The 17,792-nt window shown below is 37.6% G+C and overlaps 1 protein-coding gene across 21 annotated transcripts in view; it reads right to left on the bottom strand.

Moving 5' to 3' along the window:
• wasf3b (WASP family member 3b) overlaps window positions 1–17,792 on the bottom strand; it is a 246,852-nt gene that overhangs the window by 205,869 nt on the left and 23,191 nt on the right. For 19 of the 21 annotated variants that reach the window (XR_011342254.1, XR_011342250.1, XR_011342249.1 and 16 more), the window contains exon 2: window positions 4,300–4,452. Coding sequence is in view for 7 of the 21 variants with exons in the window: in XM_069891486.1 (XP_069747587.1) it covers window positions 4,300–4,452 (153 nt within the window). In the remaining 14 variants the exon portion in view is untranslated. Of the gene's footprint in view, window positions 1–4,299; window positions 4,453–9,418; window positions 9,489–13,989; window positions 14,043–17,792 lie in introns of those variants that run through there. The other 2 variants (XM_069891493.1, XM_069891492.1) reach the window with 2 other exon arrangements.

The following is a 17,792-nucleotide window of genomic DNA, read 5'->3' as shown; positions in this document are numbered from 1 at the left end:
TCCCCCTTCAGTCTCAAACCATGGCCTCTGGTTTGAATATCCCCCACTCTTAATTGAAAAAGCCTATCCATGTTGATTCTCTCTGTCCCTTTTAAAATCTTGAACACCTCCATCAAATCCCCCCTCAATCTTCTGCGCTCCAGAGAAAAAAGCCCCAAGCTGCTCAACCTTTCTCTGTCACTCAAACTCTGACATCCTGTCAACATTCTCGTGAACCTTCTCTGCACTCTCTATTTTGTTTATATCCTTCCTATAATTTGGTGACCAAAACTGCACACAGTATTCCAGATTTGCCCTCACCAATGCTTTGTACAATTTCATCATAGCATCCCAACTCTTGAATTCAATACTCCGATTTATGAAGGCCAACATTCCAAATGCCTTCTTCACCACACCATCTACCTGAGTATCAACTTTGAGAGTACTATTTACCATAACTCCTAAATCCCTTTGTTGCTCTGCACTTCTCAATTATCTACCATTCAATGCCGCCTCCCCCAGCCATTGGTCCCCATTTGCCGGATTTTGGAGCTTTCCGGATTTTAGATGTCTGGATAAAGGATCATGTACCTGCACATGTTTTACTTCATTCGTTGCTGCTGAATGATTAAATAACTAGAAATCTAAAACAACGTACGCTCACTGCAACCTAGTCTGACATTCAGAAGGCCCCATTTTCAAGATTTTGTAGGTGAGCCTGTGTTGTCAAAATTCCAAACTTTAATGAAAGAGAAAGGTGTAATGTTTCACAAGAAAATGTCTCAAAAGTGAGAATTATTCTTTGTTTAAAATAATAGGACAAGATGGAAAAGAGACTTCACAAAATTAGAATTAGTCATACTTAACAGAAATGAGAAAATGAATGTAAAACAGCCCCAAATATGCACAGAAAAAGAATTATAAAATGGAATTCAGAAAAAAAACAAAATAGTTAATACACATAATTGAGGAACAGAGAAAAGGAGAAACCAGATGCATAATAAACTGCCTAACAAAATCAAAAATCAAATATAAATCAATAAACAAGAAAGGAACTGGAAAGTGAAACTAGAAAAAAAATTCTCTTAAAAAAATCATACTCTAACATGTAAATGGTATTTTCTTAAATAGTTAAAATGACCTTTGATCACATTTATCAACTTCCAAGAGTATATCATTCCTTAGATAAGTTTAGATGATTACATTCAATAGGTAATTTTAAAACAATAATATCAGAAATTCCAGCCATATGAATCTCAGAGAATATAGTCCAGAAAATTACTGAAAAGGTGTACTGGTCGTGCTTGAAAAATTTAATGTAATTTATTTTCTCCCTTAATATGAAAAATCCAAGGTTACAGTGTACAAATTTTTGCTATTCAATTCCAATACGCAGCAAGTGCACAGAATTATTACTGTTTGAAATTAACTGATATAGAAGTTTAAAGTCACAATCATCAATGTTTACCAAAATTAATAATTTGTCAGAAATAAAATTAAGGTTTTCTCTCAATCTGGTTTAGGAGAAACAATTAAATTCTCAAATCCTCACAAGATGAGGAAACACCCTTTTACTCCTGTTTGTGAATCAAATGCTAGAGAAATATGCAAACTGTTCAAAATTCACAGATAGTACAAGGTTAAAGCATCTAACTGAAGCCCAAGGTGGTCACGGGAATACCTTTAAATTTTAAAAATTACACTAATCTTTACAATGTTATTGGTGAAAAAAGCTCAAATTTGCAGTACTGGGTTATGAAGTTTGTAATGTATTAAAATGAATTTATTTTAGATAATTGAAGTTAATTAATTGGAGACAAAAATCAAAGGGTTGGAAAAGTTTACAAAGTTCAGTTATGCTTATAAAGTATACATCCAATTAAGTATGGTAACTGGGAATGGCATTTTGCAGAGGAAATAGATATACCCTGAAGATTTTTAATATCAAGCTAAAATGATGATCCTTTAATGGAAACAAATTCTGGAAATAGTTGGGTTAACACCAAGAGTAGCAGAGTGTCACAGCCAGGTTTTTGCCTCATGGTCCTAGCATTCTCATTGAGCCAAACCTTCTGATTTCTCGATGTGGTCTTCCTCATGGTGCTTCAATTTCATCAGTGTAACTAAAGTGAGGGGTTGGTAATTGACCATTCTAATGTGGCCTCAAATGTGCAGTGAGCGGTAGAATTTAGGGGGTTGGGGAATTGACAGGAATGAGAGGATAAAATTGAATTAGGATAGGATAAATAGATGCTGGTGGGCAAAGGGTCCTTTCCACGCTTAATGGTGATGATTTTCATTTCAAATTAAACTTTTCTCATAGATGTTGTTTGTCCTGTTATTTCCAGGTTTGTAGTTTAATTCCAGCAAATTCAATATTTTCTCTTCATGATATATTATATTGAAGTGATCCACAATCAAATGCCAACATATGCCTGCTCTCGATTTCTTCAGCAGCAAAAAATCCTGCTCAAAACTACGTTTATATTCTTATATTTAATTCAGAACCCACTCTATTCTTATCCTAATTTGACATTTTCACAGAAGTCTTTAGTTGTGTGTGCATATGTTTGTTGGTGTGTGTCTTTTCCATGTATGCCATAAAATCACATGGATTAATTTCCCCAACAGCACTCTGTGGCAGCATTGCATGGTAATTCATGTCATTTGGTGCAAATCTGACATGAGAAATGCAAACATATTTTACAATCAATTATGCTTGGAAAAACTTCCAGCATGGCACAATTCTGTATAAATCAGTCAATAATAATAATTCTAATCCAGATTTTTTTTTAAATTTATATAGCCAGGAATCAGCATCCTCAACCCCACAGTTCACACATGTCAAAACTTTCAGTAGAACTTAGACTGATTAACTAAATTGAGGAATATGTATAGTAAGCCAAGCTTATCAGTTTCAGCATTAATTTCAATATCTCCAAAGACTTTCAGTTCCTTTTTAGAGTTTTCTTTTAAATTGTAAAAATACTATATTTAAAATGAAGTATTGCTCTTTTTAAAGACATTACTATTATTAGTTTTATGTGTGACTGAATATATAGAAATATTTTTGGGAGATAAATTGGGAAAAGTTAGAGTAGGTTACATACAAACACTAAAACAGATCTTATTTAAAATACTGGAGAATTCATATCCAGAGTTACTTCACAGAAACTTTGAAGAAGGCCTATGGAGACTTCCCAAGTAGGTGTTAATTGGACTGTGGAATGAATGGACTATTGTCTTTAAAGCAACAGCAGAGACATGATGGCTTTTTACAAGAGAGCTCAGAGAGGTCGCTGTTGGGTTCTTGTTTACCTAAAAACAGATGAACCAGAAGACCGACTCCTATTGTTTGATGGAAAGATCAGGTGGTTTTTGCAAGCAGAGGGAGAAAGCAGTCTCTGACTGAGGGTCAGAGTGTGTGGGTGAGAGAGAGAAAGCTGTGACAAGTACCAGAAGCTTACTGGAACTTAAATAGAAGCTCCAGCGTGGAAAATGGCTAGAATGGCTGCCTAATGTTTCACTTGGATTAAGGGAAACAAAAAGGAACTCTGTGGTAACCTGAAAGAAAGAGGTTATCATCTGGAGAACCCTGATGGGGCATGTTTCATCAGCAAGACGCTGAGATGACTGAGGGAAGTACCTCAGTTGTGGATGTCCTGGAACAACACATCTCTCTCTACAAAACCTACAAGAACCTTCCTGAGTGGTAACCATTTACCTTTCGAGCACCAACGCCTGGTGAACTTTATACATGTTAAATTCTGTGCACAGTATAAGAATTGCCTGCAACCAGTGAACTTGGAAGAATGAGAAATGAGATTGGACTGTGATTCAACCGCCAACACCTCTGATACAGATTGTTCTCCACTACCCTTATTCTCTCAAAATATCTTATTTCAGTGGAACTTGTAATCAGATAATATTAATTTTCATGTTCAGTTTTTCCTTTTACAATTAATAAAATGCAAAATCAAGGGAAAACATATTCATTATTTGGAGTGATGCAATATGGAAGTTCTGTAGATTTCATTGCCAAGTCATTCAATGTGATCAGTACAACATAAATGCAAGTGCATTTATTACAATTCAAACTTGTCTTATAGATTTACTTTAATCATAAATGTTAGTTTTAAAATATCGACCCACAGATATTAGTGACAGCTGACAAACACTGGTTATTTGAGACTTAAATGGCTTTGTTTGAATATTTATACAAAATGCATTCGGAAAAAGTATTTGTTAAATGTAAACAATGAACATAATGAAAAAGACAAAAATTAACATTTTTTTAAATTAATCTATTTTTAGACTTACTGAGACTGCTGAGCTGACGAATGATAGCTGCTAATGTATTGTTTGTGACACACTCCAGTTCATTGTTAATTCCTTCAGGTAAAGCACCATGACAGAGATGCCTGGGTTCGATGTTCCTCTTTACTAATGGCATGATTTCTTGTGAGCATAGACCTGCAAAAATAAAGAGGTCATGGCATGAAACTACTGTTACATCACTACTGTATTCTGTTGTTCATAACAAATGGATGTGAGATTAAAATATTATGGGGGGGCAAAAGGGATGATCATCTATAAATCCTGCCTCACTCTTAAGGCTAATCAGATCTATCAAGTGGCATGCCCAATAATTGATAAAAGCTTGCCAGAGATAGAAACATCTGTTAACCAACAGACAATGAGAAGTAAACATACCTAAATAACGAAGAATAATATAGAGATGGTTACCTATACAACATAATCTCTGAATATAGTGAAAGAGATAGAAATATTCTAAATAATGTGATAAATGCTAGGTGGTAGGTTTTCTTCTAGAGGATCTGTTTAGTCAAACGTAGGAAAAGGCTGAAGCTTGGTTTGAGTTTGTCTTTCCTAAGTGTAGGAATTCTCACTCATTTGAAACTTGCTCAAATAAATCTCATGAATTCACAAAATATGGAAAACAGTCAGTGTGCTATTTTAAAAAAATTGATCTGGGATCCACTGATACAATAATCAGTGAAAGGCGCCTTGGAACAGCAAATGGAAGGATTATTATGTAATCTAAGCTTTACGGCAAGATTTATCGTGGTCACGTACCTACCTTCGTCAGGAGCAGTGCCCACTGCTGATAATGAAAGCGATGCAACCACGGGGGGCAATAGCCTGCATGCATGGGTGTGTTAAGCACCAGTATACGGGTGATGAATCTCAGATGCAGAAGGTGAATGAGAGTCTCAGGATGACCCATGTGACAGTAAGCCAATGAGAAGGTCAGAGGAGTTTAACTGGGTGGTGTTTGGGGAGTCGAAGAATGAATACAATGTTGTGTCTAGTGAATAATAAATGAAAGTCAACTTCATGGTGTGTTGAAAGAAATGAGTGAGTGTATTCTTTATTTGTTTGTAAGCTGTGATAAATCAGTGCCGTTACAATATAATTCAGCAGTAATCTGTAAGGTATTGCGTCCAATTTGGTCTCCATTTGGAACTTTGGTTTAGCAGGACATGTCAGGAGGAATCCATTATTGCCTGTGCAATTGATTCCTTCCTCCACTCTTGTGTGACACAATGGTGGTTGCGTTCCACTTGGATTTCCCTTGACAATTTTCTTCATCCCCTTGCTACATTTGTTCCTGCTCTTCTTCAGGTTGTCTTCATAGCATCAGTAACTGTAAGCTAATCTTCCTCTAGAACTAGCAGTCTTCTGATCAAAATGTGGTACAACAATGAGGTCCTTGTGTCAGGAGGGTATGTATTACAGGTAGTTCTCAACTAATTAATGCCTCTACGCTTTGCTGACCAGGAGTCTGCTTTGGCAAATAAGTGAAAGTAGAGAGTGGCAAGTGAAGGCAGTTAGTTGCCTTTCACTACTGCTTTGCAAGCAAAGACAACCCTCCCTCTGATCATCCTCTTCACGTTCCACACTCTTCCTCGTGCACCCAAATGCAAATTGTCAGCCTCCATCAGTCCAATGATATTCCCCAAATCCTCTCACTCTCTCTACAAGTCTACATCACACTCCTCTCAATAACCTTTCACCTCTTCAAATTGCTTGTTTTACATGGATGCAGCACAACTTTTGCTAAATTTGGGAATTCAACGACTTTTCCTCAGCCCCTACTAGAAATTCCTTGGGTCAAAGTGCTCACAAGCTGAGTTTCTTTCAGATTCTCAAACTGAGTTTACAAAATTACATCCTCTCTATCTCAATGAACACCCACATCCAACTTTAAGGATTCAAGATTCTTTTATTGTCATGGTAAGAAAACAGAAAATGTAGTATTATGCAACATTTTCTTTAGTCTGCCAAATGCAGAAAAAGAATCACCATTAGTATTACCAGGCACCTCCTCCAGTAACAGAAAAAGAAGCAAAAGAGAGTCCCTTCAGAGTCAGAGCGTCTGTGGATTCACCTCCAGCCCTCCCGCAGCTGCACAGACCTGTTCTATCTGTTGACAACTCGAGTTATTATATTATTAATTTGCAAAAACAATCAGCAAAAGGCCAAGTGGTCCATTAAGCCTGTGCTATATTTGTATGTCTTATAGAATTGTAACTTATATACCCTAAAGCAGGGGTGTCAAACTCCAATTCACAGAGGGCCAAAATTAAAAACTTGGACTAAGTCGTGGGCCAAACTAAATATTTTTTGAAAATTTTCAACATCTGCATGTTTTCTCTTCTTTCAACATATGTAATGTTAAACTTTTTCTTATTAAAATAAATGTTTAATAATAGTTTCGGTTAAACTCTTTCCAGAAGAAGCATTAACAAATGAGAAATAAAATATTCAATAAATAATATTTCTCTATAGCCTTTAAGCTCCTTTTAAATGTATTTTTTTTCCACAAGCCAACAAGTCAAAAAAATGACAAACAGGTTTGTCTTTTAAAATGATGAACATATAGTCTGCCTCCCACCTGTCTTGAAAGGTCCTGCTTTCTGTCTTTCGTTTGGCCATTTTTCGAAAGGGGTTTATTACATGTGAGTTGGGCGACAGGTCGCAGATGCTAATGAAAGTAAAGAGAGGAGGTGGGGGCGATTAGCGGGCTGACGGGCCGGCGCCAACGCATTTGCAAAGCATTCTGGGATTTGTAGTGTTAGCTGTGCATGCGCTATACTGGCACGGCAGCCAGCGGGCCAGCTCTAATACATATTTGATATGATCTTGTGGGCCAAATATAATTATATCATGGGCCAAATTTGGCCCGCGGGCCTGAGTTTGACATGTGTGCCCTAAAGGCTTCCTCATTCCTCTTCTACACAATGTAGCAAACAATTAACAGATACAAAATGTAGTAGTGAGGACTAGAAACTTCCCTCAGAGTGAATCTACATTTATATTGATCCTGCATAGCTCAATATGACAACACCATTTACAAATTTGCTCCTTGGTTTTGGAGACATTGAGTGAGAAGTTGTCGTTAGTACACTATTCAGCCAAGTTTTTAATTTCCCTTTTTATATAACCCACTACTGTCATTTAATAAAATAGAAAATGTAATATTACACAAAATCTCAGAGGACCTTTCTTGGCCCCAACATACTAACATCATTGTGAAGAAAGCAAGTCAGCACCTCTACTTCCTCAGGAGTTTGCGGAGGTTTGGTATGACATCAGGAATCTGGGCAAACTTCTACAGATGTGTATAGATGCTAACCAGCTGTATTGCAGCCTGGTACGAGAACACCAATACCTCTGAACAGAAAAGCCCAGCAAAAAGTAGTGGACACAGCCCATCACTGGCAAAATTCTCCCCACAATCAAGAAAACCTACATGGAACACTGTAATCAGAGAGCAGCAGCAATCATCAAGGATTCACACCACCTGGATATGCTCTGTGCTCGCTACAGCCATAATAAACTAAGACTCATACACCAGGTTCAGAGACAGTTCTATCTCGCCATCAGATTCCTAAACAACAGTCTGAGACTGCACATTATTTTTGACTGAATATTTTTTTCTGCATTTAGTTTGTTTACATTTCTCTCTTTTATATATGCATCTTTTCTTGAGTACAGCTGTTTTACACTACTAAGAAGAAATTCTGCCTGGCCCACAGGAAAAATCTCAGGTTTGCATGTCATGTATGTACTCTGACAATAAATTTGAACTCTGAACTTTGATATCTCATCAGCTAATCAACATAAAATGGACGAATACGAGGCTTCATGCTTCAGTTAACTCAACAGAATTCTAAAAAAATAATTGCTAAGTTAACAGCATGGTATTTACAACAACGATTCCCAGAAATAGTTTAAATTATTATATCATTTGATTCATAACCCATGCAGGTTTAGGAAACTATCTCCAAGCTTGGAACACTATCCCTACATGACAAGGCAATAGAAACATAGAAAATAAGTGTAGGAGTAGGTCATTTGGCCCTTCAAGCCAGCTCTCTCTCCATACCCCCCGATCCCCTAAGTTACAAGTACTAAATCTAACTCTCTCTTAAATATAGCTATGGAACCACAATGCATGATATGAAATAATTACAACACACCCCACTTCCCCAAAAAAATCAAACCAGTCTTCTCATTTTTAGAAACAATAAAAGTGGTTTTAACCAAAAAAAAACACCTCAAGTCAGACAAATAATGTTTATCTGCTGCAAAGCACAAATGATAATAGGACACATTAACAGGAATTTGCAACTGTAAAAAATACTCAAACATACTCAAACAAGTTAACACTGGAACCAAAACAAACTATAGGAAATCACAATGGGTCAAGAAGCCTCTGAAAAGGGAAAGAAGCAACCCATGTTTTGGGTTGACACCCTGCATCAGTCCTGAGAGCATGAAGGGGGAAAGCCAATGCAAGATGTGAAGGAAATGGGTTGGATAGGAGCAGGAAAGTAATAGATGGAGAAGAGGCTGACAGCAAAGGGTGCAGATTATGGAATCTGACAAGAAAGATGGTGATGAATAGAACCAGATAAAGGAGGAATGGCGAGCAAATGTTGGGGAAGGGGTGAGGGAACCAATTGGAAGATGTTTGAGCAATTGCCTGAGGGGAAAGAAACAGAATAACAGGTGTTGGGGTGGGAAAGGATTGGAAAGATCCTGGATGAATGAGAAGAGGAACTGCAGGTTACCTGAAAATATACATTTCAATGTTTATGCTGTTGGGTAGTTTACAATCTTTTTATATTGGCCATCTCCCTTTTACATTCTCAGTCCTATTTCAAGGTCTCAATTCAAACCCTTGTGGCGGCACGCCATTAGGCAGGCGAACTGGCCCCACATGTCACTCACACGGCGGGGCAGCCGGCCAAAATGGCACCGTCAGGGGTTTCTTCCCGACCTCAACACCAGGCTTAGAAGCCCTGATGGCGTCCGGACCAACGGCACGGTTCTCAGCCAGGTCTGGGCTGGGAGAATAAGAACAGCCAGGCAAGAACTCAATAAATCAGTTTTGCTCACTGAACTCAACCTGTTTGGTTGTGGAGTTATTCAGTAAGCAGAGTAGCCGTCGCTACACCCTCAATAGATCTGGCCTGATCCACCGAATTCTAGCAGTCTGTACTCGTTGCTCCAGATTCCAGCTTCTGCAGTCTCTTGAGTGTCTGTGTTCACAATTATGAACTATTGTTCATCTCATGTCTACATAATGTTAAATATAATTGGTAAATATGTGGTTATAGTCCTAATAAAGCAACCTAATTAACAGTGCAGAGCTATTTTAATTTAGAGTCCAATACATATTTCCTTTACAGTAAAGGATAAAACAATTGCAAATACACCTATCGGTGCCAATTTTTTTTTTAAATTGCCCAAGGTAATTACATTTTATTCCACATATTATTTTGTATTATGCAAAATTAACTCACAAAAAAGGATTTAAAAAAAACGGTGAATCTGCTGGAGCTGCTGTAACAGTAGCACTGCCACTGGTGGGCACCTGTGAGAGCAGTCACAACGCTTCTCCAAGGGGTTCAATTGCCTGATCCTAATACCGGCAGTTTGGTACAGGCTTTAAGTGGCCTGTTAAAAGACCCAATGGTATTTGTTAAGTAAAATCTTGCAACCGCAGAGGTCTGTGCCCAAGATGGTGGTGCTTGTGCTCTGCACCGGCTATAAAGATATGCAAACCCCAGGGAGCAATGGACCAACGTAGAACACCAGAAACAGAAAGAACACCTCCCGTTGAGAAGGAGAGCAGAGGAAGATAACCATAGCAAAATAGCAAGGGCACAGAAGCTGAAGGACCCACAAACGCTGTGGGCTGCTGGAGACTGGCTCATGGGGACCAGGTGTTGGAGCTAGAATTTAAGAGGGTGCCAAGATCAAGAAGGGTTCCCAAAGGGCCTCAGGTGCTGAAGATTCCCTGATCATATCAGAGGTTTGGATTCTTGATCTTGGGTTACCAATGAATCAAACATGCGTCCTCAGACACTCAGCGACTCCGAAGGGACTCTTTTGCTCCTCTTTCTCTCAATGTCAGGGGCACTGGGCGATACTAATAATGATTCTTTGCCTTACAGCAGGAAAAAAAGCAATTTTGTGTCATATTATGTGTTCTGTGCTACTATATGACAATAAAGGAATCTTGAATCTTATAATTGCTCTAAACTTTTTATCAAAAGAAACAATTTCTTAAATATGGCTGAATTGCAACTGTGTGTGGAATTATATTTTTGATCAACTACTGCCAAATTAAAAGCTCTATTAGAAGAAATAGTTCCTTCCCTCAACATAAAGTGAATCCTGTTTTATGCTTTAAATAACTTGCATGCCCTGTGCATATGACTGTGATATACGATGGATAATCCTTATCAAAGGATAAGCTAATTTTCTTGTATAGAACTGTATAATTTGAGGTCTGGCATTTAGACAAAATTCAATTTATTTACAACATATGTCTTTAACATTATTTCTCACAAAGATAAAATATTTCACAAGCTTAGCAATCTATGTTATTCTTGAACTCAAAAGGGAGTCCATGTCACTGGTGGGAAATGGTAATATTTTCCACTTCTACAAAATCATATCAAAGCTCTCCAAGTCAAATTTGGTATGCGATAACCTAAGAAAAACATGCAATATAATAAATAAAATTTCCTCGAGAAACAAAGCTGCAGATACTGGAATTGTTTTTATTTAATTATTTTATTTTTGATTTTTTTCCCCAAAATATACAGTAACATTTTAAATATATTAAACATTTTCTTACAAACACAATAAACAAAGCAAAAACGAGTGTCACTCCCTTCCTTCCCCCCTCCATACGTACAGATTTGTTCATCGCCAGAGTTTACATACATTTTAAGTATATAGAGTACAATTGGGAAACTACGTTTTTGTATGTTTTCCTTTTTATTACTGTATCTGGGGCCCCTATGTGTTGATACTGGAATCTTGAGCAAACAAAGAATCACAGGTCAGGCAGCATCCATGGATAAAAATGGACAAAGTTTCAGGTCTGGACCCATTATCAGGAATGAAGTTAAGGGGGTGAAATTACACATGTAAAAGGGAAGAATCTGGTAAATGGCCCCTGAGGTTATAAGACAACCATGTGAGAGGTGGAGAGACCACTATGAAGATGGAAAGAAAAAAATTAAAGGAGGGAAATAAAGAAGCAATGGAAGAAGTGTCACCAGATAGGGGTGAGGTTTTAATCAAAATTAGAAAAAAAATGATGATTTTAAGGCTGTCTAGTAGGAATATGATGTTCCTCAAGTTTACACTCTGAGAATGGATGAAGCCAAGAACAGACGCATTGTTGCAAGAGTGGAAGTGGGGGGGGGGGGGGGGAGACAAGAAAAGGGGCAGAATGTTTGCACAGAAAGCTTGAGTTTAAAATGACAAATAACATGGGTGTTCAGTGAAGTGAGTTTACTCTCTGGAGAAGGCCACACGGAGTATACTGAATACTATAGATTAGGTTGGACAATGTGCATGTGAAACTCTGCCTCACCTGGAAGGCCTATTTGAGGCTCTGGATGGAGGTAATGGAGGAGATGCAGGGACGTTTTGTACTTTGAGATTCTAGCATTAAGTGCTAAGGAGGTGGAAGGTTGGGTAGGGTGAAAGACTGGACTAGTGAATATGGTGGAGAGGGGAGATGCTGGAGGAAGGAATGCATTAAAGTTAGCAGAAGTGTCAGAGAATAATGTGTCAGATGCAGAAGGTGGAAAATGATGACCAAAGGAATTTTCCTTGTTCAGGCTTGGGGGAGGTTGGGTAAGTACAAATAGAAAAAATACAAGTGCAGGTGTATCAATGATAGTCTGGCAAAACAGAAGATTATTGAAGAAAAAGAACATTTTAGATATTTGAGCGTAATGAGCCTCATCCTGGGTACAGAGGAGGCAGAGGCAGTGGAACTGTGAGAAAGGGATAGTGTCCTTACACGAGACAGGATGGGAAGAGGTATAATCCAGGAAGCTACTGGAGTCCATGGGCTCACAGCAGGTGACCATGATAGTTTGTCACCTGAGATGGGGATGGAAAAATCAAGGGAGAGCTGGATTTGGAAGAAATGGGAATCATCAAAAGATGTTGTTAAGGGTGAAGTCAAGTTCTGCAAGTAGAGAAGAGTGTTGGTAATTAGGGACTCAACAGCTCTACACTCAAAAAAGAGGGCCCTGAACCCTTCCTGATGGGGAATGGGTTTGTAAAGAAATTGCACATCCTTTGAAGAATTCCAATACTCTGGTCCCCACCGTCTTGTCTTCACAAAAAAAATGGAGAGCATAAGTGGTACCCCAGACTTGGGTAGGAAGAAACTGAACAAGGGAGACATGATGGTGTCAAGGTATGAGTAAATAAATTTTGTGGGGCAAGAGCATTGGGTCAGCCAGGGCAAATCTGCTTGTGAATTTTGGGTAGGAGTTAAAAGTGGGGATGGGTAACTATTAAGATGGAGAAAGTGGCAGGAAGATTTTTGTAAGTGATTAAGGCCATGATGGTCTAGAAGAGGATATCATGATGATGGTGGGTTGGTCTCAATCTTGGAGTAGATATGGGGAGGTATCTGAGAGCTTGTGTCTGGCCTTAACAACAGAGGTCAGTACATGAGACCACAACTGCAGATCCCCATCTGCAGGTTTAATGGTGAAGTTGGAGTTGGTGCAGAGTGAGCAGAGACCAGAGCATTTGGGGAGCCAAAATTAGCAAGGATAAGTGGGGTGGACACGTCCAAGCAGTTATTGTCCTGTTGGCCATTGGAGATGAAAAGATCAAGAGCAGAAATTTGCTGGAGGGGAGCATCCAGAAGGAGAAGGTCTGTTCAAGATTACTTCATTAGTGGGGGAGTTGGGATTCCTTGTACAGAAAGCACCAGCAGCAGAAAAAGTGGTCAGTATCATGTTGAACATAATACTGATATTTGGGGGTAGAAATATATGAGAAGACTTTTGCAAGGGTCAGACCATTCCACATCAGAGAAGGGGTAGTCAGAATGTAAAGACATGGTAGGAGTTGAAGCCAAGATCAAGTAAGTGGGTCAGAGGTCAGGGAGAGGGAAGGGGTGTTAAAATGGTAGGGGTTGAAAGGGCAAAGAGGAAAGAAGGTAGTGGAAGGGTACGTGGTGGTGTGGAGAATCAATTTCCTATATTGATCTCTATCATTTAAACATAGCCATCCTCTAAATAAGGATAATGGGGCAAACGAGAAAATTAAAGACCATCACTGTAGAGAAATTATTGGAGAACATTCTTAGGATGGTATATATTGGCATCTACTAAGATAGAGACTTATTAGGGATAATCAACATGGTTTTGTACAGGAGGATGTTATACAAACTATTTTTTGAGGTGGTGTTATCAAAAATGATGAGTAGAAAGTTTATATTTTAGTAAAGCATTCAAGAGAAGGTGGGCTGATTATAAAGTTAGTCCACATGGGATCCATAGCAACTTGGCAGATTGGATTCAAAATTGACATAACAATAGAAGACAAAGGGTAGTGTCTATGTTAGAACAAAGAACACTACAGTACAGGCCCTTTGGCCCTCAATGTGCCGACCGATATATCAGTAAAACAAAGTACTAAACTCACCCGTGTAACCTTCATCCTTTGCCTGTCTGAGTCTTTTAAATGCCCCTTATGTTTCAGCCTCCACCACCATCCAAGGCAAGGCATTCCAGGCACCCACAACTTTGTGTAAAACAAAAACTTACCCCTGATGTCTCCCCTAAACTTGCCTCCCCTAACTTTGTGCATATGGCCTCTGGTGTTTGCCATTACTACCCTGGGAAACAGACACTGGCTGTCCACCCTGTCTATGCCTCTCATAATCCTGTAGATCTCTATCAAATCTCCTCTCATCCTTCTATGCTCCAAAGAGAGAAGTCCCAACTCTGTTAACCCTGTCTCAAAACTTCTTTCCCAATCCAGGCAACATCCTGATATATCTCATCTGCACCCTCTCTATGGTTTCCACATCATTCCGATTATGAGGTAACAAGAACTGTACACAATATTCCAAGTGTGGTTTCACCAGAGATTTGTAGATTTGCAACTTGACCTCTCTACTCTTTAACTCAATCCCCTTATTAATGAAGCCCAGCATCCCACAGGGCTTCTTAACTATCCTACCAACATGTGTGGATTTGAACCCCTAAGGTCCCTCTGTTCATCCACACTCTCAAGTAACCGACTATTAACCCTGTACTCAGCCTTCTAGTTTGTCTTCCCAAAATGCATCACCTCACCCTTATCAAGCTTGAACTCCATCTGCCACTTTTCTGCTAATTCTGTATCCTGTCTATATCCTCTTGTATCCTTCAACAACCTTCAACTCCATCCACAACTCTTTCACTTTTGTGTCATCCGCAAGCTTACTGACCCATCCTTCCATCTCTTCATCCAGATAATTTATTTAAAAATCATAAAGAACGGGGGGGCGTGGCAAGATGGCGTAGGGAGCGGACGTGCATTCCCGGTCTCCCCCAGGCAGTTATATAAATACCCGTTTTAAGAATATTTCTTTTCTGTTAAAAGTCTTTGTTTTGTTTATCAATTGTTTTTAGTTTAAAATGGCAATAAAGATTAAGGAAAATAGAGTTCAAATACAGAACAAAACTACACTCTCCGACTTTGGAAGAAACTCGGCCTACTTGCCCAGACAGAACCACGGAGTCAAGGCTGGAATTTTCTTAAGAACGGAGCTCATTAATTGGACTGTCGGATAAGCTGGCCTTGGACACCCCTCTGAAAGATGGTGATGAATATTGATTTGAAATGTTTTATGAAGATAAATTGTAGTAATTGGCATTGGTTGCCCGTGAGTTTTAAAAATCCAGATAACATTAAAGTTTATTAGTGATTTTTTTTGGATGGAATATCGGAAGGATGAATTTATTATCTATAAATACAGAACAAAATTACATTCTTTGACTTTGGAAGAAATTTGACCTATTTGCCCAGACAGAGCCAGAGTTGGTGCTGGAATTTTCTCAAGAACAGAACTTAAAGTTGATTTCAATCTCCTTTTTGAAAGATGGCGACGAATGTTGATTTGAAATATTTTCTGAAGATAAACATATATATGGAACTCCTTGACCTGCAATAAGGTTTATCAGTGATTTTTTTTTGGATGGAATATTGGAAGAGTGAATTTATTATCTGTGAGTATGCATACATTGCAAACAGATTTTAATAGTTTTGAAAAGATTTTTTTTAAACTAAACAAGATCAGTTTAATATTGAGAAAATTGGAAAAAACGGAAACTTTATTATTAAATTTGGAAATTCAGTAGAAAGAAACTATGAACAAGATTGATGATTTATAAAATTAAAGTCGAAGGAGCAATGTCCAAGAAAAGTTAAAAATTTTGAATAAGTTTTTCTTGAAAATAAACAATAATTTCAACTTAACATTGAGAAGATTGACAAAGTGGAAAATTTGGTATTAAATTGGGAAACACAGAAGAAAGAACTTATGAATAATATTGATGCTTTAGAAGATCAAGACCGAAGGAATTATGTTCAAGAAAATTTTAAAAGATTTGAAAAAAACTTTTTTTTTGAAAGTAAGCTACAAATTCAACTTGAGACTGAGAAGAATGGAAGATTCGGTGTTGAACTGGGATGTTCAGAGGTGTTTTAATTCAGTGGATGAAATTCAGGAAGACTTGAAAAAAAAATTTAAAAAAACACTTTTATTGATTGTAAACAATGTTTAACTCAGTGTTGGGAGGGTGGAAAGGGTGCAAAATTTAATATCAAGTTTGGATTTTCAAAAAAAAGAGTTTATGAATAAGATTGGTTAAATTGATGGACCGGGGTTTTATGGATATAAGAAATGATGATTTTTCGGTTTATATGTGTATTTTGTCTGCCTGGGGGGGGGGGGGGGGGGGGGAGGGAGTGGTACTTCTGCTCCCGAAAGTCATATGCCACTTGTGGTTTATACCACACCCATTTGGGTTTTTGGGAATTAACCACCACAAGGTGGTTTCCTAAGGGGTTAGGGGAGGTGGGGGGGGGGTGAAAATTTGAAAATTATTTAGTATCTATTATGTAATATTATACTAAGTCAATTTGAAATGAATGTATGGAGATACTATAAATAAATTTTGAAAAAAAAAATCATAAAGAACAGGGGGTCCCAGAACAGATCACAGCAGCATTCTACTTGTCACTGGCCTCCAGGCAAAATACTTTCCTTCTACTATTTTCTGGAAGGCAATGTTTTTAATCCACACAGCCAAGGTTCCACTGATCACATGCCTCATGACTTTCTGGATGAGACTCTCATGTGGGACCTTGTCAAAAGCCTTGCTAAAATCCAGGTCTGTGATTTTACATTGAATACTGATAACAAAAGGGGCAGGATGTATAACTTAACAGTGTCAACAACTGCACCTAATGTCACATATACCGTTTTTTAAAATATTTTATTTTTCATTTGTATCAATACATACATATAAATTCTTTATCATATAATACAAAGTAATAAAAATGTTACAAAATGATATAATTTTTTTTCTTTTTATTCCCCCTCCCTCCCCCAAAGTGAAAAAAGAGAAAACATGTGAATTTATTGTCATTTACTATTCGTATATTCCTAACATATTATTCTATCCTATACATATTAATTGAGAGGAGTGGGTGTTATGGACAATGTGGATGGACTCTTACTAATGAAATCCAGATATGGTTCCCAAATAATAAAAATTCTCAGGTTGATTCCTTAAATTATAAGTAATCTTTTCCAATGGTATAGAATTTTGAATTTCTGTATGCCATCTATCCAACCATATAAAATTATCTGACATGTTACTGCCATACATTTCCATGCCACCGCTATTGCTCACTCAAAAATTTTGGTTGATATTTGTCTAACTTCAATTTAGTATCAATGTCATACAAATCATCAAGCAAAAATATTCTGGGATATCTTGGTATCTTCATAATTTGTCCTAATAATATATTCAAATCTTCCCAAAGTTTTCCCACATTGTCACAAAACCAAACTACATGTAATAAAAGTTCCTGTTTCTGTTACATCTGAAACATTGGACAGAACAATCTGAATAGAGTCCATGTAATTTATAGGGAGTGTAGTATAATTGGTGTAAAAAATTATATTGTACCATTTGTTATCTAACATTAATTGTATTAGTTACACTCTCCTGGCACAATCCAATCATGAATTTGTATATTTAAATCTTTTTCCCATCTCTTTTTTTTTTAAAAACTTAAATAGTTCCTTTTTTTGCACTGTGTCTTGTAATTGTATATTAGTAATAAATTTCTCAATAAATGTATGAATTATTAAATACTCAAATGGGCTCTGTTCCAGAAGTCTAAAATTCACACCTAATTTCTTTTTTTTAAAATATGATTTAAGATGA

This window comes from Narcine bancroftii, chromosome 7 (assembly GCF_036971445.1).
Source record: "Narcine bancroftii isolate sNarBan1 chromosome 7, sNarBan1.hap1, whole genome shotgun sequence".
Taxonomy (NCBI): Eukaryota; Metazoa; Chordata; class Chondrichthyes; order Torpediniformes; family Narcinidae; genus Narcine; species Narcine bancroftii.
Note: the sequence above shows the minus strand (reverse complement) of the source record. Positions and strands in the feature narration are given on the sequence as shown.